The 22,624-nt window shown below is 44.2% G+C and overlaps 1 protein-coding gene across 12 annotated transcripts in view; it reads right to left on the bottom strand.

Annotated features, from left to right (window-relative positions):
• The window catches only part of ABCC8 (ATP binding cassette subfamily C member 8), a 139,864-nt gene that overhangs the window by 60,131 nt on the left and 57,109 nt on the right, over positions 1-22,624 (bottom strand). For 7 of the 12 annotated variants that reach the window (XR_012668890.1, XR_012668889.1, XM_075129362.1 and 4 more), the window contains 6 exons: positions 19,649-19,689; positions 16,245-16,390; positions 7,644-7,749; positions 7,300-7,410; positions 5,083-5,158; positions 4,889-4,994 (listed from right to left, as the gene is read on the bottom strand). Coding sequence is in view for 10 of the 12 variants with exons in the window: in XM_075129362.1 (XP_074985463.1) it covers positions 4,889-4,994; positions 5,083-5,158; positions 7,300-7,410; positions 7,644-7,749; positions 16,245-16,390; positions 19,649-19,689 (586 nt within the window). In the remaining 2 variants the exon portion in view is untranslated. The remainder of the gene's footprint in view (positions 1-4,888; positions 4,995-5,082; positions 5,159-7,299; positions 7,411-7,643; positions 7,750-16,244; positions 16,391-19,648; positions 19,690-22,624) is intronic. The other 5 variants (XM_075129354.1, XM_075129355.1, XM_075129357.1 and 2 more) reach the window with 5 other exon arrangements.

Raw genomic sequence — 22,624 nt, 5'->3', positions numbered from 1 at the left:
CCACGCGGGAGACAAACCACCACTCCGGTGCTGTGCCCATGAGCTGCCAGTACTACAAAGAGCTGGACGTGATACTTGATGATGACCCCACCTCCACTGTGAAGGCCACTGTGGATACTTCGGTGGCTCGCGTGCCAGTCCAGAGTGGAGCGAGCCAGGAGGAGGAAATCTTGGATGAGGATGTGGAGGGGAGGGTGACCCAGAGGCAGAGGATGACTTGGAGGTCAGAGCTGCATGCAGCCAGGAGCTCTTCTCTACCCTGGAGGAGGCTAGCCAGTCACAGCTGTCGGAGCTTGGCAAAGTGCAAACAGGAGAGGAGGCCCCTGGTAAGTGGCTTTGATTTTGGGAACCACTGAAGCGAGTTGTTGGGGGCAGGAGGGTTGCAGAAAGCAGGCTTGTGTTTGTTTGATTCGCGTACCACCACATGCCTAGTCTGAGTGGTGGAACAGGCTGTTGATTGACTCCCTCACTTCACGGAGATCTCCAGGAAACTCTCGTGGAGATACTGGGCAATCCACTGCTGCAGGTTCTTTGGCAGAGCTGCTTTGTTTCTTGCCCCACTAATGGTAACTTTCCTGCTCCACTGTGCCATCACTGGGGCGGGGACCATTGCTGCACACAGATGAACCACATAAGGGCCAAGGCAGAAGCTGCAGTCTTGAAGAAGACCCTCCCTTGATTCCCTGCTCACCCTCAGCAGCAAGATATCTTCCATAATGAACACAGCCTGTGGAAAATGTGGGGACAGGAATGATCATCAGGCATCCCCTACAGTGTTGGATCTCCCCAAGAGCCATGTGCCCAGTGTACAGTAGGGTCCAGGAACACTGATTTACCCTGCCCCTGCAGCTACTCACCATTTTAGGGGGCTTGTAGCTCATGTGTGCTTGCCTGGGGTCAGCCAGTCAGTGAGAGGTATATGAATAGTGGCTGTGTTTTAAATCACTGAATCAGTGGTTTGTGTGTTGCAAACAACACTGCTTCTGTAAAATGTTGCATTTTGGCTTGACGGAGATGACCTTGAGAGCCCAGCCTCCCTCTTTGCTATAGCCAGCTGAACGGGACAGCAAGAAGAGGGACCGAAAGGTGAACGCAGCGCGCCAGAATGGAGCCATGGAGCGGCTCTTACACGTTACGGAGCGCCAAGCTGACACGCTCCAGGAGATACTAGCACTGCGAACCGAGCAGCTCCGCGCCCGCCCTCCCCTGCAGCCGCTGTCACAAAACCCTTTCCCAGGCGCCAGACACTGCCAACAGACTCTTATCAGCCTCCTGGCTCCAGTCTGTACCCACTGCATTCCACCCCTCCCCTGTCACAGTCCAGCACTGTGGACTTCACTAACCACTGCACTCAACACCCATCCGCCTGCATTTGGCCCTGCTAAAGTACTCCAAAGGAGAAGGTTGGATATGATCCCTAAACATACACAATCTTTAACGGTCTCGGGACCCCACCTCCTCCTGGGACCTTCCTTTCCCTCATATTGATATCCTCAGTGCTGATTTTTTTTTTTTTGGTCTCTCTCCTCCATTTGTTTTTTAATAAAAGAATTGTGTTGATTTGAAAACAATCTTCATTCTATTAATTGAAAGCAAACAGAGCCCTGCAAAGCAACAGAATTATCTTAAATTATCTTAAACCTTCATAGTGCATCGTCTGCACCAATCACAATCACCTCCTAGCACTACAAGCACTGCACTCCTGAGCATAGCAACAAATATTAGTGGCTTTCAGCTTCAAATTGCTGCCTCAAGGCCTCCCTGATCCTTATGGCCTGGTGCTGCACCCCTCTAATAGCCTGGTCTCTGGCTGTTCATATTCACCCTCCAGGCACTGAGCCTCAGCGGTCCAGCCCTGAGTGAAGCTTTCAGCCGTCCCTTCACAAATATTTTGGAGCGTACAGCACGCGGCTATAAGCATTGGAATATTGTCATCGGCCAGGTCCAGCTTCCCATAGAGGCAGCACCGGTGGGCCTTTAAATGGCCAAAAGCACACTGAAGCCGTTCTGCACTTGATGAACCACTCCCTGCTGCTGTCAAGGTGCCCCGTGTATGCCTTCATAAGCCACGGCATTAAGGGGTTGGTGGGGTCTCCGAGGATCACAATGGGCATTTTGACTTCCCCTACGGTGATCTTCTGGTCCGGAAAGAAAGCCCCTGCTTGCAGCTTCCTGAACAGGCCACTGTTCTGAAAGATGCATGTGTCATGCACCTTTCTGGACCAGCCTGTGTTAATGTCCGTGAAATGCCCACGGAGATCCACAAGCACCTGGAGAACCATAGAGAAATACTCCTTCTGACTAATGTACTCGGTAGCTAGGTGGTCTGGTGCCAGAACTGGAATATGCGTGCCATCTATCACCCCTCTGCAGTCAGGGAAGCCCATTTGTGCCAAGCCATTCACAACGTCATGCATGTTGCCCAAAGTCTCAGTCTTTTGGAGCAGGATGCGATTAATGGCCCTGCACACTTCCATCAACACAAGTCCAACGGTCGACTTCCCCACTCTGAACTGGTTAGCAACCGATGGATAGCAGTCTGGAGCAGCCAGCTTCCACGGTGCAATCGCCACGCGCTTCTCCAGTGACAGGGCAGCTCTCATTCTCATGTCCTTGTGCCACAGGGCTGGGGAGAGCTCACCACACAGTCTCATGAATGTGGCTTTCCTCATCTGAAAGTTCTGCAGCCACTGCTCATCATCCCAGACCTGCATGACGATGTGATCCCACCGCATCACTCAGTGCTTGTTTCCCGAGCCCACTGTGGTCAACACCTCCATGAATGCCACAAGCATTCTCATGTCGTAGCTACTACGCGTGGTGAGATTAATGTTGCACTCCTCTTGCCTTTGTCATTTAAGGAATAACTCCACTGCCACTCGTGACATGTTAGTCAGAGTGAGTAGTATACTGGTCAACAGTTCGGGATCCATTCCTGCAGACCGAAGAGGCAAAGCGCGCAGTACACAAACCATTGAAAGATGGTGCCAAATGTGGACGGAAGCACAGGGATTGCTGGGATGTGAAGCAATGCATCATGGGGCATTGGGACAGGACTCAGGATGCCCTGCGACCTCCCTCCACCTTCCCACAACTCTTAGTGGCAAAAGATGAAGAGCTTCTCTGTGGGATAGCTGCCCAGAGTGCACTGCTCTGAATACCGCTTGAAGTGCGCAAGTGTGAACACGCTATTGCGCAGGCAGCTGACAGTGTGAACACACAACAGCAGTTTCCCTTCAGTGCTCTCTGAGCGGTGCTGTAACTCTGCCAGTGTAGACATCCCCTTAGAATCTGCCTGGCCAGAAACTAGGGCAGTCTTATCAAATCAGTGCAGCTCCCATCTGGTAGCTGTACTGCAGGTGTGCACAGTTTATATACAACTGAAGCCAACACTCAAACTGGGACCCCTGCAGAATGTTCTACAGACAGTGGTTCTGAAAGATGAGAAAAGAATCTCACCCTTGGGAAGTCAGTAGGATCTGTGCTAAGGTTGTTTCAGTTGGAAGCTCCTGTATACACATGTGACAGATAGCAAAGCAAATGTGATAACTGCTGTATTTGAACCTGTCATACTTTGGCATAATGGGAGAAAAGAAATTGAAACCAGTCATGACCTTTACACTGTTATTGAGCACATACTTGGTCAACAAGCCAGTACTATTTATAAACAGTCTGATAAGACTCATAATTTCGTCGGCTTTAGTTTAGAATCTGCAGTGAAAACAACATTTTTAATGATATTTTTAAATAAAATATTTACAGTTTTACTGAAATGGAGTTATTTCAGCTAATCAGAGTGAAAGGATGCTGTACAGCTGCTGATGCATAACTTTCTTGTGGTTATACTCTGGTTTCTCTCCAAAGCTGTGTGGCCTAATAGACAGAGCACTGAACTAAAACTCCAGAGACCTGCTTTCTATTCTTGGCTCTGCCAACAGCCTGCTGGGTGACCTTGAGCAATCCACATCACCTATCAGTGCCTCAGTTTCCCAACCTGCAAAATGGGGATAATATTGCCCTCCTTTGTAAAGCACTTTGAGCTAGGTATCATCAATTATGAAAAAGAATATCACTCTGATTGGCTGAGGGTGAAGTTACTTCTCTGAAACAGTGCAGTATGTAAAATCCCTGTTCATTGATTGGCTGAGAATCATTATTAGCCAATCAGAGTGTCCTATAACTGCATGGTTGTTCCTTAATTCCCAGTCAGCTGGAAGAAAAAGTATTAATATCTGCTAGATTCCTCTGCAACTTGTCCATAGACTTCATGCAAGCAATTGTACCTTAAAGAGTTTTAGGACACAGTGCCTAGTAAAACTGAAAAAAAAAAAATCTATTCTTGCAATAAGCGCAAGATGAAAAACATTCACACACATTTCTCTGATCATGAGCAGAGATGGTGGGATGTTACTGAAAATCTTATAAAAGCATAGTATACAGTACATTAATTGAAATTTGACTTGATATTTAAAAGACCAGACTGACTATCCCTTATTCAAGTTTTGGGGTGCAGTCGCTTTCTCTCTGCATTGCCCATACAAAAGCCAGACATAATAACAGCCTGCCCTTGTGGGAGCACAGGAACAACTTCTTCTGTGTCCCCTTGAGAATGGCATATGGACAAGACTATGCTCCCCCAGCCTGGCCCACAAAGCAGGCCAGGTGCATCTGGGAAGTATCCTGAGCACATTGTGATTTATCCAATACCTAGGATGCGAGACTATGGATGAGACAGGGTGACCTTTAGGACTAACTTCTCCCCTTGGATACATGTCCACAACACGCACAGAATTCACAAGAGCTGTGTACATGGCTCTGAGGGTAGAATCTGGCCCTTTTCTGACCTATTACCATTCAGCACAAACATGAAATCTTTAAATAAAGTTACCTGTTCCAGAATACGTTCCCGGAAGTCTTCTGCATCTCCCCAAGTGTCGCAAGCAAGAGTGAAGACTTACCACAGCCCACCTGTCCTACGATCATTGTTAACTGACCTGGGAGAGTGGGAAGCATATTTGAGGTTCTGATTACCAGACATTTGCTGAACATGTGTTATTCTATACATCTGCTGTGGTTTTTTACCTTGAGGGATTCGGATATCAATGTTGGACAATGCTGCAGATCCTTCTGGTGTCCAGGTGAAAAATCCATTTGTGATCTATAGCAATACGTTGAGAAATGAAAAATGGAAAAAAAAACCCACCGTCAGGACACACCTGTTTGTTTTTGGCGTATGAGAGAAACATCTGTTGTCATCCTTACATTGGACATGGGACCAGAGGCTGCCTCTGCTCAAAGAAGAGAAGCTGAAACTTTCAGTGCCTGATTTTCAAAAAAGGCCCTCCTTTTCTGTGTCTGATACTCTGCACCCATGTGACTGCGAGAGCTGGTTGAAAAATGGTGAAAAGCTTTTGTGAAAAGTTTTTGAATTATTGTGTGAAACAATTCTGATGAAATTCTGAAAATTAAAACAATTTAACCCGCTCTTTATGTGCAGGTGTCAGCCTTCATGTAATTCTACTACAAATTCTGCAGCTTACCTTGTGGGTTTGCCACATCTTAAGTGTTAGGAATATATCAGCAAAACATGGGTGACATTCATCCCTGTGCAGAGAGCAAGCACAAGGTCTATGTATCACTTAAATGGTTCAGGGGCCTTGGCTGCTCTCTGTAGACCCCAGAATGTCACTCTTTTACATAACTACAGTCAGAGTCCCAGGTATAATAGGCTTACAGAATTTTCCACATAATACATCTTCTGAAGCAGAAATTAAGTATTGCTGCCAATAGTCACTCTTACGTTATTTTCTTTTGTGTTTCTTATGTATGATTCTCTGCCAGGTTTTGAGGGAACTTTTTCCCTCACCCGGATTTATCTGATCCTTTCTTCACTCCTTTTAAAAATTATTGTAGAGTAGTGCTCCAGGGCTTGAACTGGAGTGAAGCTTTCCTGCGATACTCCGATAAATGGGAACTTGGGGAGCAATTTTCCAGCACGGTAGATAAATTGGGCTGATTGTCCTCTCTTACTGAGTGCGAAGCAGGAATGACTCCACCAAAGAAGCCAACAGGTTTGCAGCGATGTAAGAGCTCAGAGTCTGGCCCAGCATATTTGGACCTGGGAAAGAGGTAGAATGGGGCACCTTTTTGTGTTGGCTTGCAACTTCCACAGGGGAAAAGTGACATTTGTTACCTTGGGGAGCCACCAAGAAAAAATGAGAGAAAGGCTTTGGGGTCCTTCCCTGTCTCTCTAGAAGAAAGGCAGCAGCCAAGGAATCCTCACTTGAAAAAGAGACTCCCCGGGGAAAGGAACAGCAAGGAACTGCCTGGGATGAAAGAGAAGCCAGGAACACCAGGGGCTTGGGAGCAGCCCTGGGTCACCTTGTGAGAATGGTAACAGCTGAGGGAGCCAAAGATTACAGTTGCTGGCAGCTGGCCCTTGATCAATTTTTTTTTTCTACCCTATTTGCAGTCAAATCCTGCATCCATAGTTTCTGGCTATATCACTACCGTTCCAGAGTCCTGGGGGCTGCAAAATTCTCTCTCTTGTCTCAGCGCTGCCTGATGTTCTTTTCCCCAGAAAGAGTTGATCTCTGAGAAGGAGCCTATCTTCCTGGCAGTCTGCCCCATGCTAGAAGGGCTCAAGGACTCAAAAATCAGAACAGTAATCCCATTTCACCTCTGAGCAGAGCCAGGATATGTACTGGATTCTTCCGAGTGTAAAAGCTAATGCACTAACCAGTTGTCCTACTTAGTCCCTTTAGTAGTAAATGAACTGGCACAGATATCACTCATTTTGTTGTGTCAGGGATGTACATGCTGTCGCAGACAGGCTAGATAAATAACTCCATCATTATAACAGGTATCAACATTTGTTACTGCCAGACAGTTCTATAGCAAGTCAGACACATCCATCTTTAAAGTGGATTGAGGGCTTCCAATCCTTTCTTAGGAGAAGCTGGAGGTTTTTGTTTTGAGGTCAGGGCTAATTGTTCAAAAACACATGAAATGTAGAAGGGCTGAAGGAGTTTTAAGGAGGACATACACACAATTATTCAAAAGCAATAAATTGAAAATCAATTCAGCAATCTGTTCTCTACTTGAAGCAAAATGGATGGCAACAGCTTCTTTAGAAAACAGTGGGGATAAAAATTACTCTTTGCTTTTGGTTTCTTTAAGTGGAATTAGGTGTCTGGCAGCTCTAGATTATCCAATAATTTTTGAACTTGTAGGAGTTTGAGAATGATTATTAGTCAAATTTAGTAATAGCATTGTTAGAAAGAGTGACCTTAATATCACCTTTACACAAAAATCATCTCCTTCTGTGATGTTAACAGGTCTTCTCATGTGAGAGCTGTAATTGTTCCAGTCTTCTCTCGCAGGCCTCTTGCGGTTAACAACTCTGAGGGGCTGTGCAAGATCAGGAAGACAGAAATACATGGTGAATGGTGATGGGACCAGGAGAGTGTCTTCAAAACACTCATGCTATGATCTACAGGAAACAGGATATTAAGATGGATTTTTGCAAATACAGCCATTAATTAATAGGAAGTGGACAAGATTATTGGAGTGATCTGCCAGGAATTAGCAAGGGGAGTAAATCAGTCCACCCACACAGTGTACAACTGAACATTACTACTTACAACCACCTGGTATTTGCTGTGGTTGTCTGCATTTCTTGACTCTGAACATTTATCTTGCTCTTCTCCAATTTCTTCACTTGATAAAAATTCACTCAGTTTCTGCACACTGAAAGCAGAGAAAAGGGATTGGGCAGAATGTAGAATGCAAAATTTTTGATCAGTGCAATGTTCATTAGAGGATACCCACTGCAGTGCCCCAGCTATTCAGTTTACTGGGTGGCTTATACATTTGTTCTCTATAAAAATATGCAGTAAGGGATGTTTCTGCAGTGAAATTTAAAAACTGTGCAGTGTTCTCTATCACAATCAATGACTTCATAATGATTATTTTAGATACTTCTTGGGTCCTTCTTCTACTCACACCGTCAGTGTCTAGGAAGGAGAAATTAGGACAAAATATTTCTTTAGTTTAAACAATGAGTCAGAGATTAAACTTAATCACAGCTAATTTTGATGCCACATGCTAAAGCAAAACCATTAATAGGTCACTTAAATTAATAAAGTGCCACACAATTAGTCCTGAGCAAACTGACAAGAATTAGGACCTCGAGAGAGTCTGTTTTACTTTCAATGGCCCAAATTCATCTATTGTGTCAGCTTCAGAGACGAATTTAGCCCACTATGGCACTAAGGATGAATCTGTCCCAGTGTGTTTACAGAGGCAGACCTGCCTAACAAATACAATTGTAAAAAGAATCCTGGAGACCAGCATTAAAGAAGAATGAACAAAATACTCCTTGAATATTTAACATTTAGTTTGTTAGGAGGCTAAATATCTTTATCCTATCACAGCCCATGAAGTTGACTCTCCTGTGTGCCTGCACATGCTTTACAATGTCCATCCATGTAAACTGCTAAGACAATAGGCAAATCCATTCTGCAGCACTAGAATAATGGGTTAAATCCTGAACAACTCAATACCAAAAAGACTGTGACAAAAAGGAAGGAGTTCAAATAGCAGCAACCAAAATGAGGAGGTGCTGGAGGTACCGATCACGGCTGGTCCACTCAGTTTGGCACCTGAAGCAGGGAGCTCAAATGATGCCCCCATGCGCCCTCACTTGGGCCAAAACTTTGAAAGGTCTCAATTCTGCCTTCTTCCTCTTCTACTGCTCTCATGGTACTGCTCTGCTACCTACCCCAATAAAGGAGAACTAACAACTTAAAATGCCTTGTTCAAAAATTTTAAGTAACACTTAACTTTCAAACACCTGAACAGCAAATGTAACTTTTCTTGTCTGCATAGTAAACACTGGCATTTTTAATCTGTTTCAATAATCAAAGTGGTGCTTTCCGTGTCTTCTTGGTTGCAAAGATTTGAACTGCTTCCTGCTGAAGGTCCACTGTCTGGGCCAGCTCATGCTCTATTGAGATGGTTGCAAGGCCGAGCAGCCTCTCCTGTGTCATTGCGGAGCGTAGATGTGTTTTTATTAACTTCAGCTTGAAGAAACTGTGTTCTCCACTGGCAACTGTTACAGGAAGCGTTAGAAGTATGCGCAGAGCATCAAAAGCTCTTGGAAAGAGGGTGGTCATCTTATTTGTGCACATAAATTCCAGAACAGCCTTTGGAGTTGATCCTGCTGAAATGTATCTTGAAAGGGCTTTCAGTTCATCACCTAAATCACTCGCATCAATATCGCGCATGTCATCAAGTGTCAACACTGTCTCTAGTGCCCTGCATTGCTGGTGTAGGTCTTCTTCAGGTATAGTGAGGAGCTTTGAAATATCATACAACATCCCAAATATACTGCTGTGTTCCTTGAGCTGCATGAAACGTTCTTCAACTGACTGTATTGCACAATCTAGCACCTGGTTAAAGAATTCAACTTTGAATTGTTGTTTGGAGTCTCTTATGGGATTATCCAGTGCCTTGTAATCAAAATACCTTCTTCTTTGGTGACTTGTATTCTTGAAGACCGTAGGTTTGACTTTGCTTTGTCCAGTTGTTCCATTGCTCCAGATATATGGAGGCAAACACCTTGGAGCCTCTTGCTTACAACATTTATTTCAAACAGTATGTCATGCCACAACACTAAGCCACACAGAAAATTTGAAGTTATGTATGTTTCTGGTGATTCCATTTCCCTCTGCCCCTGTTCTCCCACAAACAGTTCCTGTCATAGCATTATCCTCCATAATGGCAACTATGGCATCATCTATCTTCCCAATTTGGTGTTTGATAGGCTTTATCGCCTCCACTCAACTTTCCCATCGTGTGGCACTCAGTGGTTTCAGTGTCAGAGAGGATGTTCCCAGATGTTGCTTCAAAATTTGCCATTGATGAGTTGATGCAGAGAAAAATACATAGATGCTTTGAATTACATTAAAAAATTCAGCAGCCTCACTAGAAGCTGATGCTGCATCACTGACCACCAAGTTCAATGAATGAGAACTGCATGGGACAAAAAAAGCTCGAAGGTTTAACTCTTGGATCCATGTCTGCACTCCTCTGTTCTTTCTTCTCATGTTGGCACCATTATCGTAGCCCTGACCTCTCATGTCAGCTATCGCAATTCCCGTATCTTCCAGCTTTTTAAGAAGCACATTAGTCATACCAGCTCCTGTAGTATCATCAATGTCAATAAATTCTAGATAATACTCTCTGAAAGTCACCATTGCAGGGACATTTTCACTAGGTTCTGTTGTTGTTACAAAACACACCATTAAAGTCATTTGTTCCGTATGGCTGATGTCAGGTGTGCAGTCCAGAATAACAGAGTAATATCTTGCTGACTTCTGTTCTGCCAAAATCTTCTGTTTGACTTTTGTTGCCAGTAACCGTATGATCTCATTTTCAATTGTTTTTCCCAAGGTAGTGTTGTGTGTACATTTCTTGGGTGGTGACTCTTCTTAGATGCTGGAGTATAGCATCAAACTCAACCTTCAGCTCCACAGTTTTAAGGAAGTTTCCGTTGTTTGGCACATACAGCTGATCTGAAGTGCCACGCAGTGCTAGGTTTTGGGAAGCAAGCATCCTTCAATGACAATGAGTCTTTTCAGAACATTTTGCCAGTAAAGAGACTCTGATGCAATCTTCTCTTGATGCTGATCATCTATGGTGGCCTTTAACCTTAGTCTCATCTAAAGCTCTTTCCACCTATGGAATGATCTCTCGTGATTTGCTGCCTTCTCATGGCATGCCAGATTTCTAGCTAGATTTTTCCAGTCCTTTGTTCCTGTAGAACCCAATGTGGCTGGAACATTAGACTGGAAGAGTCTGCAACAAAAACACTATGCAGCATTCTGGGTTTTTGAGTACATAAGCCATGGCCTCTCCACTTTGTCACCATTGGGGATTTCACGCCAGTAATGTGTTGGATAGAAATGTCTATTTTCATTGTCTTTGGGGAACATGAAGTTTTTCACTTGCTGTGGCCCATACAGTACGAGGAAGTCCCTCAGGCTACTGCTCAAGTGGGTCCACAGTCTTGGATCACCTAGACTTAAGGAATTAAACTCAGCAGCAGCTGTTTCTTGCGCCTCCACCACACTCTTCTCTGATCTATACTTTCCTTCAGGAATGTGCATGGTTACATCCATTTGAGATGGAGACATGGATGCTGCAGTAGCTGCCAGGTCACCTGCACTCTGAGTAACTGGAAGATCAGGTATCTCCTCACACATTCTCACTGGGGCCGGAAGGCTCACCGTGAACAGATATCTCAGGAGAGCTCCTTCCTGCTTAGATAGAAAAGCTTCCTTTGCCTTCTTTCTTTTTCTGAATGCTGCCTCAGAGGGGCATTTTCTTCTTTCATGCATGACTGCTGTTCTGTGCCAGCTACAGTGGCTCTCAACACTCAAGTGAAGGGACAAATAAGCAGGCTGGTAGCAGGGCCTGAGTGAGGAAAGATATCAGCATCTTAAGGGCCTAACTGGCTCCTACTACTTCAGTTGACTACCTGTTCTCCTCAAGTGGGTTCAGGGAAGCAGCAGAAAACAGGAAGCTCTGTGAGAAGCTGGTGTTAATCAGTCCAGGCTCCTGGGGCTGCCAGAGAGGTACATAAGAGGCTCCTCCTCCTCTCTCTCCCTGCAGCTCCTGCTGCTTTCTGTTATTCCCTCTCACCTTTTCTCCTGCCTGCCTGTTATGTCTCTTGTGCCCTCCTTCCTCCAGCACAGCACTCCACCATCTCTGTGCATCTAGAGAAGAGAGAATACATATGCCCCAGCAGCAGACACAATTTTCTACACTCTGGGTCCTAGTGGTCCCCCCCACTCAGGCCGCCTCAGTTCGCCTCATGGTAAGGCCAGCCCTGGTACCGATTTATGAAGGAGGACTGAAATAACTGATTTAAATATGTCTCTCGGCTCAATGGGAGCAAATGTGGGGAGCTACACTGACTGTGCCATATTAGCATAGTGGGGTGCAAACCATGCCTTGGTGTGCCACTCTCAGCAGGGGAGCCCTTGATGAGGATAGCAGGTGGTATTTCTACTGCACTCGCTCACTGCAGGTTCCTTGTTGGGAGGTTAGCTTTAGTTTCCTTTATGGACTCCACTGGAGCTCCACTTAGCAGGTTGATGCTCTGAATCAGTTCATCTGTGGCTGCCTTGGACACATTCCCTGCACGGCCACCAGTGCCCGCTTTGGGATTGGTACAGGCCACCTGTGGACTCCCCAATACAGGGGTGATTGCTGGGCCCTGGTGCCAGCACAAATCCACCTTTCGACCTTGGGCAGCCTTCCTGTGGCCAAGAGACTGATGCAATAGTTTGCTTGACTAGGGAATGAATCTGGTCTAGTGGCAACAAGCATCTGAAGAATTTAAAAACCAAAGATGGGAATTAATTATCTAGTGTGGGGCAAAGGGATTTAGCTAGGAGTAATGATGGATACCAGGACAACAGTTCTCAATGGGGAGGTCTATTAGACCAAGGGAGGAGGTGGTAACATCCTGTCACTGACTATATTTATATCTAAACTGAACAAAGCAATAGAAAACAATGCTGGGGCGAATCCTGTCCTTTCAGTGGGGTGGACTAAATGATTTAGTAGAGATTTTCTAACTGACTGTGATGGGCCAAACTGTGGTTTTAACCCTTGTCCTGTGTAGGGGCTGGTGTGGAGCTGTACGCCCATTCTCCTTCTTGGGAAAATCAGGAAGAGACTGAGACAATCCCACCCCCCATGAGGTCTACCCCATGAGTACACAGACTACCTAGGCTGCATCTTCCTTTAGAATAATGCTGCCTGCTTCCTCAGGGAGGTTAGCCTGCTCTGCAGACTGATGCAGAGGAAAGAGTGAGGAGCATGGCCCCTCTGGAGTGCTGTGTGTCTCTGGAGATGTGCAGTTCCCATGCTCGTCCATGCACAGGGACTGCAGATAGGACAGGCCCTTGTGCAGTTGCACTGGGAACAAAGGGTGAGAGGCTGCAAGCATGTTTTTCTTCTATATATACCCATGTAAAGCCATGTCACAATTGTACCTTCTGAGCCTATGTTTTGCCCTCTCTGATCCTTCTTAGATTTTGCATCAAGAGGGAGGTACTTTGAATGTCAACAGTGTTACCTCAGAACATGAGACAAGTCTTCTAACTGCTAAGATGATTTCTAACAATCGGCTTATTCTCCTTCTCCTCCAACTGCTGCTGCAGCTGCACATACCATCATATACGGTAACTTAATCCTGTGAAGAACGATGATGGCTTGCTTCCCGTAGCATGACGCGGTTACATGCTTTTAAGTACTAAATGTATATGTGTTACAATGCTGTGGCTGACACAGCAGTTTCACAAACTGAAGCTATAATTTCTGGATTTCGGATATCTCCACTAGGGATCTTATTTTTAACCATCAGATTGGACAGCTGGATTAGGCAATGGTGGTTATTTGCAGAGCTAATTGCACACGTGGTTTCATATGAATCCCACTCAGATACCAAATACCACAGTTGCTCCTATACACCCCCAGTGAGGAAAAGTTGCATAGCTGTGCCCTTCACTTTTTATGTCTTCTCTCCACCTTTTAGCAGTACACCAGTCAGCTGCTTGGTTTTATTTTTATACCAAACACCCTGCAGATTAAAACTGCTTTTTAAATAGACACTTTTGAAGTCCTCACCTTGTTAGTGGCCTTTCTGCCACTAGGGGGTAATTGCCTTTCTGAATCATAAACAGCCTCCCTTTCTAAATCATACTTGCCCTGTGAGGTTTATGGATCCCATATGGTACAAAAGCCTTGAAGCTGGACTGGGCGCAACATGAATTTAACTGACATTTGTTTTGACTGTGTCAGTGAAATCCACTATGATGCTTTTAATTCGGACATTAGCTGAAGAATCAAAAAAGCTGTCAAGGTTATGAGAGAGGATACATTATCTTGAAGATCATCCTGTATTAAATATTCTGGCCAATGTTGACCTGCCTGGAGCTGTGAAATGGAAGTGTGAAGAGCCAACATCACTGCAATGTTGTCCCAGTTTGTGTTCCTCCTGGGCTGGTCCCACTCCTGGAACATATTTTGCTTCACTTAATCAGACAGTTTTTTTTCAGTTGCTGGCTATTTAACAAACCACAGGTGTTTGTTTAGAGGCCAGTTCAGGTTGTCCCAGAGACTGAAGAAAGCCAAATATACACTATCAGGTTAGGTTACCTTTATCTGACCTTATTGATAAGACGTTTATTAGTAGAAAGATGAAACAGAAGGGCACAATTACAGCAAACAATTGATTTGTGTGCACTCAGCAGTTGTGTTTCCACAAGTAACAGAACAATGGACTCAGATTCTTACCACACCGTCAGCAGGGAGGAAGGAGGACATGACAGCGTGGTTATGTAGTCTGAGCCTGTCCTGTCTATATTCCAAACAGGGCAATAACTTGGTAGCAAGAAGGCAATCAAATAGTAGCCAAGGGCACTGCTAACAAGAGTGACACATGGCTATCTGGGTCTTAATCTTACTTAATCAATTCCTGCCATTGTAGGCAGCTGCCTCAAGCACTGGTAAACCTCAGTACCTCCTATTCTCTGCCTGTAGCACATAATAGTGGAGTCTCCTAAGGGCTGTAATACTTTGGTCTAATTTCATTTGTGTTCAGTTTAGTGCACTGATTTTGGTGGCTTGTGATGGACAGGAGGTCAGACTAGATGATCTGGTGGTCCCTTCTGGCCTTAAATTCTATGCCTAATTCTGTTCGAAACATTTGTCCATGAACAGAAACCCTGTCACGAGACAACCATGCCATTAACTGTTTACAAACTGTGAAAAGTTCTACAGCGGAATCATTAGTTGTGCCCAAATATGTGCTTGATGCAGCTGACAGGGTGGGGTGCTGTAAAGGCCATTGGAATCTCCATGATCCGGAGATGGATCCAATGCAGGCCACAAGCCCAGCTCGCCAACCTGGAGTAGTCCCCTGTGGGCTACTACACCAGCTGGGAATTGCAGGAGAGGACTCTATTCCAGCCACTGCCCTTATACACTTGGAAGGAGGGTGTGCATAGAGCTGGCTACATTGCTGGATGATTTTGCCACACTGGAGGAATCCTCAGCTCTCTGTTTAAATCCCCTTTGCACTACTAGAATAGCACAAATAGAATTAAGCATGAGACAGGATCTGGCCCATTGCTTTGTTAAGGCCTTAGAGAACTATATGTAATGTCACAAAGAGGTAGAAAACATGAATTAATGTTTATAAAGCACTTTGTAGAGGATAAGTGCAAAGAATCATTTAATTCAATCCTGCAGTACTTGATCAGACAAAACCACCACTGAAATGAGTGGGAGTTTGGCTTGTTAAAGGCTGAAGTTTTAATTCTGCTATCACTATTGTTGGCCACAACACTCTCTTGCGTACAGCTGGCTATGAAATTGATGTGCCTTAACCACATTAGCCTGATGAGCCGTTGGCTCAGGAGAACTTGGACACTCATTAAGCACATTCATTATGAGAAAGAAATTCATCTGGTCCAGATTGAAAATTTATTCACTCAAATTTTTCCCTGTTGACTTCAAAATTTTTATTTTAAACTGTTCTATCACAGAGCTTTCCCTGCTAAAATCTAATTCTCCCTGGACTTACAGCCAGAATCAGAAAAGAATTCAGCGCAAGTGATACACATTGATGTTCATGTGCTTTTGTGATTATTTTGTTCCCTTCCACATGTTTTTATGTGGGAGGGAGAGATATAGCTGATTTTAAACAAAAAAAACCCAACCCTTAAATGAGCTTTTATCGCTTATTTCCTGTTTCTATATACACAGATGCATGCATGTGCACACACAAACAGAGCGCAGCACAGAATACACTGTAGCCACCACAGTGATGTTCATTTTACACAACAAAATCTATACAGTGGACCATACAATAATTTATTAACAGGCAAATCCTTTCACTTTGCAGTAACGATCAACTGAAAATACGCAGGGCCAAATTCTCTGCTGGTGTAAATGGCTGCCGTATCAGGCTAGTTAGCTCCATTTCACCTAGTTCAGAGAATTTGGTCCACATATCATAACATGGGACAACACTTAAGGTAAGAGTCTGGAAAGCAATTTCCAAATAATGATGAAAAATAACCACAGCATTATTTTTGAATTATACATTGGGGAATTGAACAATAATGGCTCTCAAATGGAGGGAGGTTTCATCCAGCAACTCTTACCTGACCAGAGCTTTGACAGTAGATCTGACCACACTGGAGAGCAGGAACAGTGGGGTGATAAGAATGTGAAAGAGGGAGAGTGAGGCAAAGGCCACTGATGGGGAGAAGTCAGCATTTCCAGTCAAGTGGGCATGGACCACAAATGTCTACAAAGATACAATGATTACAGTCTTAAAAGAAGCAAATGTTTCACATTGCACTGTATTCTCCATCTTGTAATGGTCAGTTTATTGTTTTAATTGGGAAACATCATGCAACCAACCACTGCAGAGCTCCTCCTGACAGTCATTATATAGTTGTTACAATTTGCTGTTCATACATCAGTTATGTAAGAAGATTTTTATGGTCTCAGCTTTTGGTCTCATGTTGCTGTAATTCCTTTCATCCAGTGGCAAGAGGCATACATTCGGTTGTGTGATAAGTAAAAAGAGACAAGCACACTAAGGGTCAGATTGTAGCATTTAACTACTAGTATACACACGGGTTGTTAATATGGAGCCACCCAACCATAGCAAGAGCTCCGGGAGGGATTGTGTCCGAGAGGTACTATCCCTCCCATAGTTCTGAAGTGAGAAGGGGGGACATGGACACTACTCCATCCCTTTGAATGGTGCAGCCTGCTCTCCGGGGCACCTTGCCAGCTCTATAGGCTAGCGTGTATGTGGGAGACAAGGTTCAGGGCTATGACAAATTGTGAGAGGGGCTGTAAGGGAGCAGTCCCAGTGCCCCAAGCACAGGGATTGTAGTTGTGCTTAGACACTGCAGTAAGTGAAAAGGACGGGAGGTGCCTTGCACCTCTTTCTCATGGCCTCCTGTCCCCTACTCACCCATGCAAGGGCAGAGAATTGAGCTGCAGGAGCAAATAAACAAAAGAATAAAAAAGCAGGCAAGACCCATATATGCTTTAATGGTGAGATCATTGATGACTGAGAAAAAATAAAATTTGCTAGAATGGCGCTTCAAATCATGTCACACTGCATACAGAATATCTAGTCCTGAATAACCAGATCCATAGTGGGCCATAGTCTGAGCTCCTTGCAGAGTTTTCAACCCAGTCTCATTCAAACAAAGTCCCCCTGGGATTCTATTTTCTGATATTTATTGCATGAGCTCAGTAATTACTCCTCAACCTGCAAATCATTAAGGTCTTTCTCTCCTCAAGGCCTGGTCTACACCAAGCTTAAAATTTTTCCCCATTGTACTGGCACCATTTTAGCTCCATAGGTTTTAGTCCTATGCAGAGCATGAGTGCAGACAAGGTGCCAGTGATTTTACAACCTTGTTTGTCTAGACTTGTTCTAAGCAGGGTTAGAGGATACAAAGATAAAAATGCCTGTGGGATTGTCTGCACTCATGCTTCCACTGTGACTACCACCAATGGAGCTGTGCTAAGGCTTCTGCCACTGTGGGAAAGGTTAAGAAAAAGCTTGGTGCACACACAGTCCCAGATCTGTGGTGAGTCTGGGAAGAATAAGGAGTTTTGTTCCATATAGTTCTGTTACTGTTGATTCAAAAGGCTTGACTTCAGTGGGAATGGGTTGGACCGTTACCGAATCATAGTAATGTAGGTCTGGTGAGGACCTTTAGAGGTCATCTAATCCAGCCCCCTGGGAACGTAGGACCAAGTATGCCTACAACATCCCTGACACTTGTTTGTTCTGTTCTTAAAAACCTCCAATGATGGAGATTCTACAAGGTTCCTTGGAAGCCTGTTCCAGAGCTTAACTATCCTTATAGTTAGAAAGTTTTTTCTAATATCCTATTTAAATCTTCCTTGCTGCAGATTAAGCCCATTACTTGTTATCACCTTCACCTTCCATCACCTTCAGTGGCGATGGAAAACTATTGATCATCGTCCTTCTTTATAAAAAGCCCTTAACGTATTTGAAGACTTATCAGTAAGGCTAAGATTTAATTATGGGTATTTTTAGTAAAAGTCATGGACAGGTCACGAGCAATAAAAAAAAAAATTCACGGCCGGTGACCTGTCCATGACTTTTACTATATAAATACCCCTGACTAAAACTTAGCAGCTCCTGGGGCCCAGGGTGCTGCTGCTCTGGGGGGCCCCAGTACATGGCTGCTGTGGGGGTCCAGGGGCCGATGCCTAGCCCCTGCACTGGCCGCGGGGGCTGACTACCCCCCCAGCCACCCCTGTTCCGAGGCCCCAGGGACCGCTGCTTGGGTGCTTCCCCCGGGCCAGCCACCCGAGTAGCGACTGGTGCAGCTGGCCCCAGGGAAGCTCCTGGGACCGCTGCTCAGACCCTCCCTCAGGGATGATCCTGGGACCACTGCTCAGTCGCCCCGGGACCACCTGAGCAGCAGCCGGTGTGGCTGGCCCCAGGGCTACTCCAGCAGCACCCGGTGTGGCAGGCCACAGGGCGCTCGAGCAGCTGGCCCAGGGATCAGCTGCACCGGCCATTGCAGCTACAAAAGTCACGGAATCCGTGACCTCTGTGACAGAATCGCAGTCTTACTTATCAGATCCCTCCTCAGTCTTCTTTTCTCAAGACTAAAACATGCTGTCCTCTGGACTCTCTCCAATTTGTCCACATCTTTCTAAAGTGTGGCACCTAAAACTGGACCCAGTACTCCGGGTGAGGCCTCATCAGTGCCAAGCAGAGTGAACAATTGCCTCCCATATCTTACATACAACACTCTTGTTAATACACCCCAGAATGTATTCAACTTGTGATCCATGTTAAACCCAAGATCTTCTGCAGTACTACCACCTCACCAGTTTTTTCCCATTTTGTATTTGTACATCTGATTTCTCCTTCCCAAGTGTAGTACTTTGCATTTTTCTTTATTGAATTTCATCTTGTTGATTTCAGACCAATTCTCCCATTTGTCAATGTCCTTTTGAATTCTAATCCTGTCTTTCAAAGTGCCTGCAACCCCTCCCAGCTTGGGGTCATACACAAATTTTATAAGCATACTCTCCTCTCCATTATCAAAGTCATTAATGAAAACATTGAACAGTAACAGACCCACGACTGATCCCTGAAGGACCCCACAAAATTTGTCCCCCTAGTTTAACCGCCAGCTATGAATAACTGTTCTTTGAATATGGTATTTTAACAGTTTTGCACCCATTTTACAGTAATTTCACGCTGACCAAATTTCCCTAGTTTGCTTATGAGAATGTAATGTGGGACTGTGTCAAAAGCCTTACTAAAAAGAAAGCTACATCATGCCTACAGCTTACCCCTTTAGCCACTAGGGAAGTAATATTTAAAAAAACCCTGAGGCACTTCTTTTTAAATTAGCAAAAGCAAGTGAAATCAGATGTTTCTGGTGCAGCATTTGACAGATCTCAGTTTGGAATCTACCAGCCTTCGCTTTACGAAAAATCAGGTCGATCTGGCTTCTAAACACTGCTATTTAGAAAAGTTCATACTTACTATAAGTACAGCTGCAATTGGTATTGCTGCATTCATGAAAACTGTGAAGGAAAACATGCATCACTATTTAGATAGTTTATACTGAGCAGTCGAAAATATTTACAATACAATGAGTATACAATATAAACTAGTATTTGACTTTACTATGGCATTTCCTATGTTTAGAATAGGAGAAATACACAAATATTGTGGTAAATTTAACTACTGCAGCCAATATATTTGTTGTTTTTTTTTATGGTGTCCACAGTATATTGCACTCCAGATTGTAAAAATACACAGCACCCATCAAATCACTGTATGGATAGATTATTGGTTTATACATTGCATTGCACTGTCAAGAGGAAGTTTTTCTTTTTTCTGGTACTCTTTTGGTGCGATAGGTAGCAATTGTGCCATTACTGACATATCCTCCACTCAGTAACATTCCAAAATAATTACAATCATGATTACAGTAACAGATGCATTTTGAGACAGGAGTTAACTGTCAGGTTACTGCTGAAAGATCATATTAATCCCTGGCTTCAATTGAGTCATTCTCTGTATACACCAGGAATGGATTTGGCCCATCCTATTTTGCTATATTTCAGGAGAGAATCATTTAAAGGTTCTATTATAAAATTGCAGGACTACAGCTTCCCTGTTAGTAAAAAATAACAAGGAAAGGGGCAGGTGTTGGGAAGAGTGACAGGTTTTTATACTGATATTTTCTTGTAACCATCTCTTCTGTGAGTCAGGGTTTGTGACCTAACAGAAGGGGAAAGGAGTGGGGTTGCTTAGGTACAAGAATCTGCAGAGAATGGTCCCAAAAGCTGTAGATCCCTGACGCTAGGGATAGAGCTGAAATTGCTTCACATAGTGGGGAAAAAAGGAGTTCTTGTGATTAAGGCTTGTGACCTGGGCTTCAGAAGACTTGGCTTCTATTCCAAGCTCGGCCACTGACTTCCTCTGTGACCTTGGGCAAGTCACTTGATTCTCTGACTCATTCTTCATCTAGGAGATAGGGATAATAATACTTGTTTTATCAGTCTTGTCCATTTAGATTGTAACCTCTTTGGGATGGGGACTGTCTCTTGATATGTATTTGTACAGTGCCTAAATATGATGGGGCCTACAGGTGCTGCTGCAATACAAATAATGAACTGTAGTTTCCTCTCTGTCCTCTAGCTGTATGGTCCCTCCTGTGGTATGGTGTCATTGATTTCCCCAGTATGGCCAGGTTATTAAGCACAGATGGTTGGGGACTGGAAAGAATGTGTGGCTTCTGGCTGGGGTCCACTTTCAGACCGGACATGAATATAAACTAACAACTTTACATAATGACTAATTATCTGTTTGGAAGCATAGGAAGAACCTTGCTTGTTTTTGTCAGAGTCAGCTGTGGTCACATCACAAGCTATTCACTCCTCTATCTAAACCCATTTACTTGAGCTTTTGTTTTGCCCAGTCTTATTTCACTATCTGAGTATAATTGAGAGAAAAAATTTAAAATCTATTGAAAAAATAAAGAAAACTAATTCCTTTCCCTTAGTTAAATATTTTTCTCACTATAGCAAGAGGTGAACTTAGAAAGGTCACAGATATCTCATTTATATATATTCTAGTAATTTGTTTTAAAGAGCCACTGATTTAATTAAGAATTTTGTTCTCAAGCTTCCTGCACCCACTAGTGGAAAGGCCTGGGATTTATGCAGCTATGCAATTTGTGCAATATGCAGTGCTGTTGTAGCCATGTTACAACATCCAAGGATATTAAAAAGACAAGGTGGGTGAGGTAATCTCTTTTAGTAGACCAACTTCTATTGGTGAGAGAGAGAAGCTTTCAAGCATACACAGAGCTTTTCTTCAGGTCACTCTGTGCAATAGTTAACCCACAAGGATGGGAAAAGCGGCAGAGTTGTGTGGCACCTTATAGACTAACAGACGTATTGGAGCATGAGCTTTCATGGGTTAATACCCACTTTTTGGATGCATGTAGTGGAAATTTCCAGAGGCAGGTATAAATATGCAAGCAAGAATCAGAACTTCTTCTCTGTACCCCAAAGGATAGTTATTGCCATCATTGAGACTTCAAACAAGGGGAATTTTTCTTCTAAAACTCTCTCTCCAGCCCCAGAATCCCGTATTTGCTCCTCCTTCACCTGGAGAACTCCCTCTCGAAACTCCCTGTCAGGCCTCAGATGATGTTATCTTGCCTTAGAAGCTCAGTGCTGTAGAGGTCCAGTCCAGCTGCTGATTAGTACCCAGAACAGGAAACCCAGACCAAACAGGAAGCACAAGGGACAATCACTCAGACCTTAAAGTTTCAAAGCATATCAAGAAGGCTGAGAATTCTTCACTAGTCATTTATGCAACATGCAGAAGTTTTGAGACAGTCATATTCCTTCTGCTGGGGGAAACAGTCCACTTAGTGCATTCAGCTGGAAGAGAGAATGTCAGCACACAGCAACCAGTTACAAAATGGTCACTTTAGGGCTGCAGCTGCTTGTCTCTCTCCTGCTCCAGCCACTGGACTATAAACTTATATTAAGCATTCTAATCAAGGAATTGAGGACTTTCCAATTATTTGGAAGCAGTCAGAGACTTGACTTAAGCCAGCAGTTTATTCCATCACTACTACAAGCCTGAACCAAGAACTTTGCATTTATTAGCTGGCCCTTTAAAAAAATGGCAGAGACATTTCCACTACATGCATCTGACGAAGGGGGTATTCACCCACGAAAGCTCATGCTCTAATACGTCTGTTAGTCTATAAGGTGCCACAGGACTCTGCCGCTTTCACAGATCCAGACTGACACAGCTACCCGTCTGAAGCTTGACAAGAATGGGAAAGACATCTGCTTGTTGTCATTACTGAACATAGCACTCTCTTAAATCTCTTTTAAGAAGGGCATTAGGCATATTAGGGATGAATTTATTAGTAGGGGAACTCTATATCCTAGTAAAGAGCACCGGGAAGAAGTTGGTAAAGCACACGTA

The sequence above is a fragment of the Caretta caretta genome, chromosome 6 (assembly GCF_965140235.1).
Source record: "Caretta caretta isolate rCarCar2 chromosome 6, rCarCar1.hap1, whole genome shotgun sequence".
Taxonomy (NCBI): domain Eukaryota; kingdom Metazoa; phylum Chordata; order Testudines; family Cheloniidae; genus Caretta; species Caretta caretta.
The sequence above is the reverse complement of the archived record's forward strand: the minus strand, read 5'-3'. Positions and strand labels throughout refer to the sequence as shown.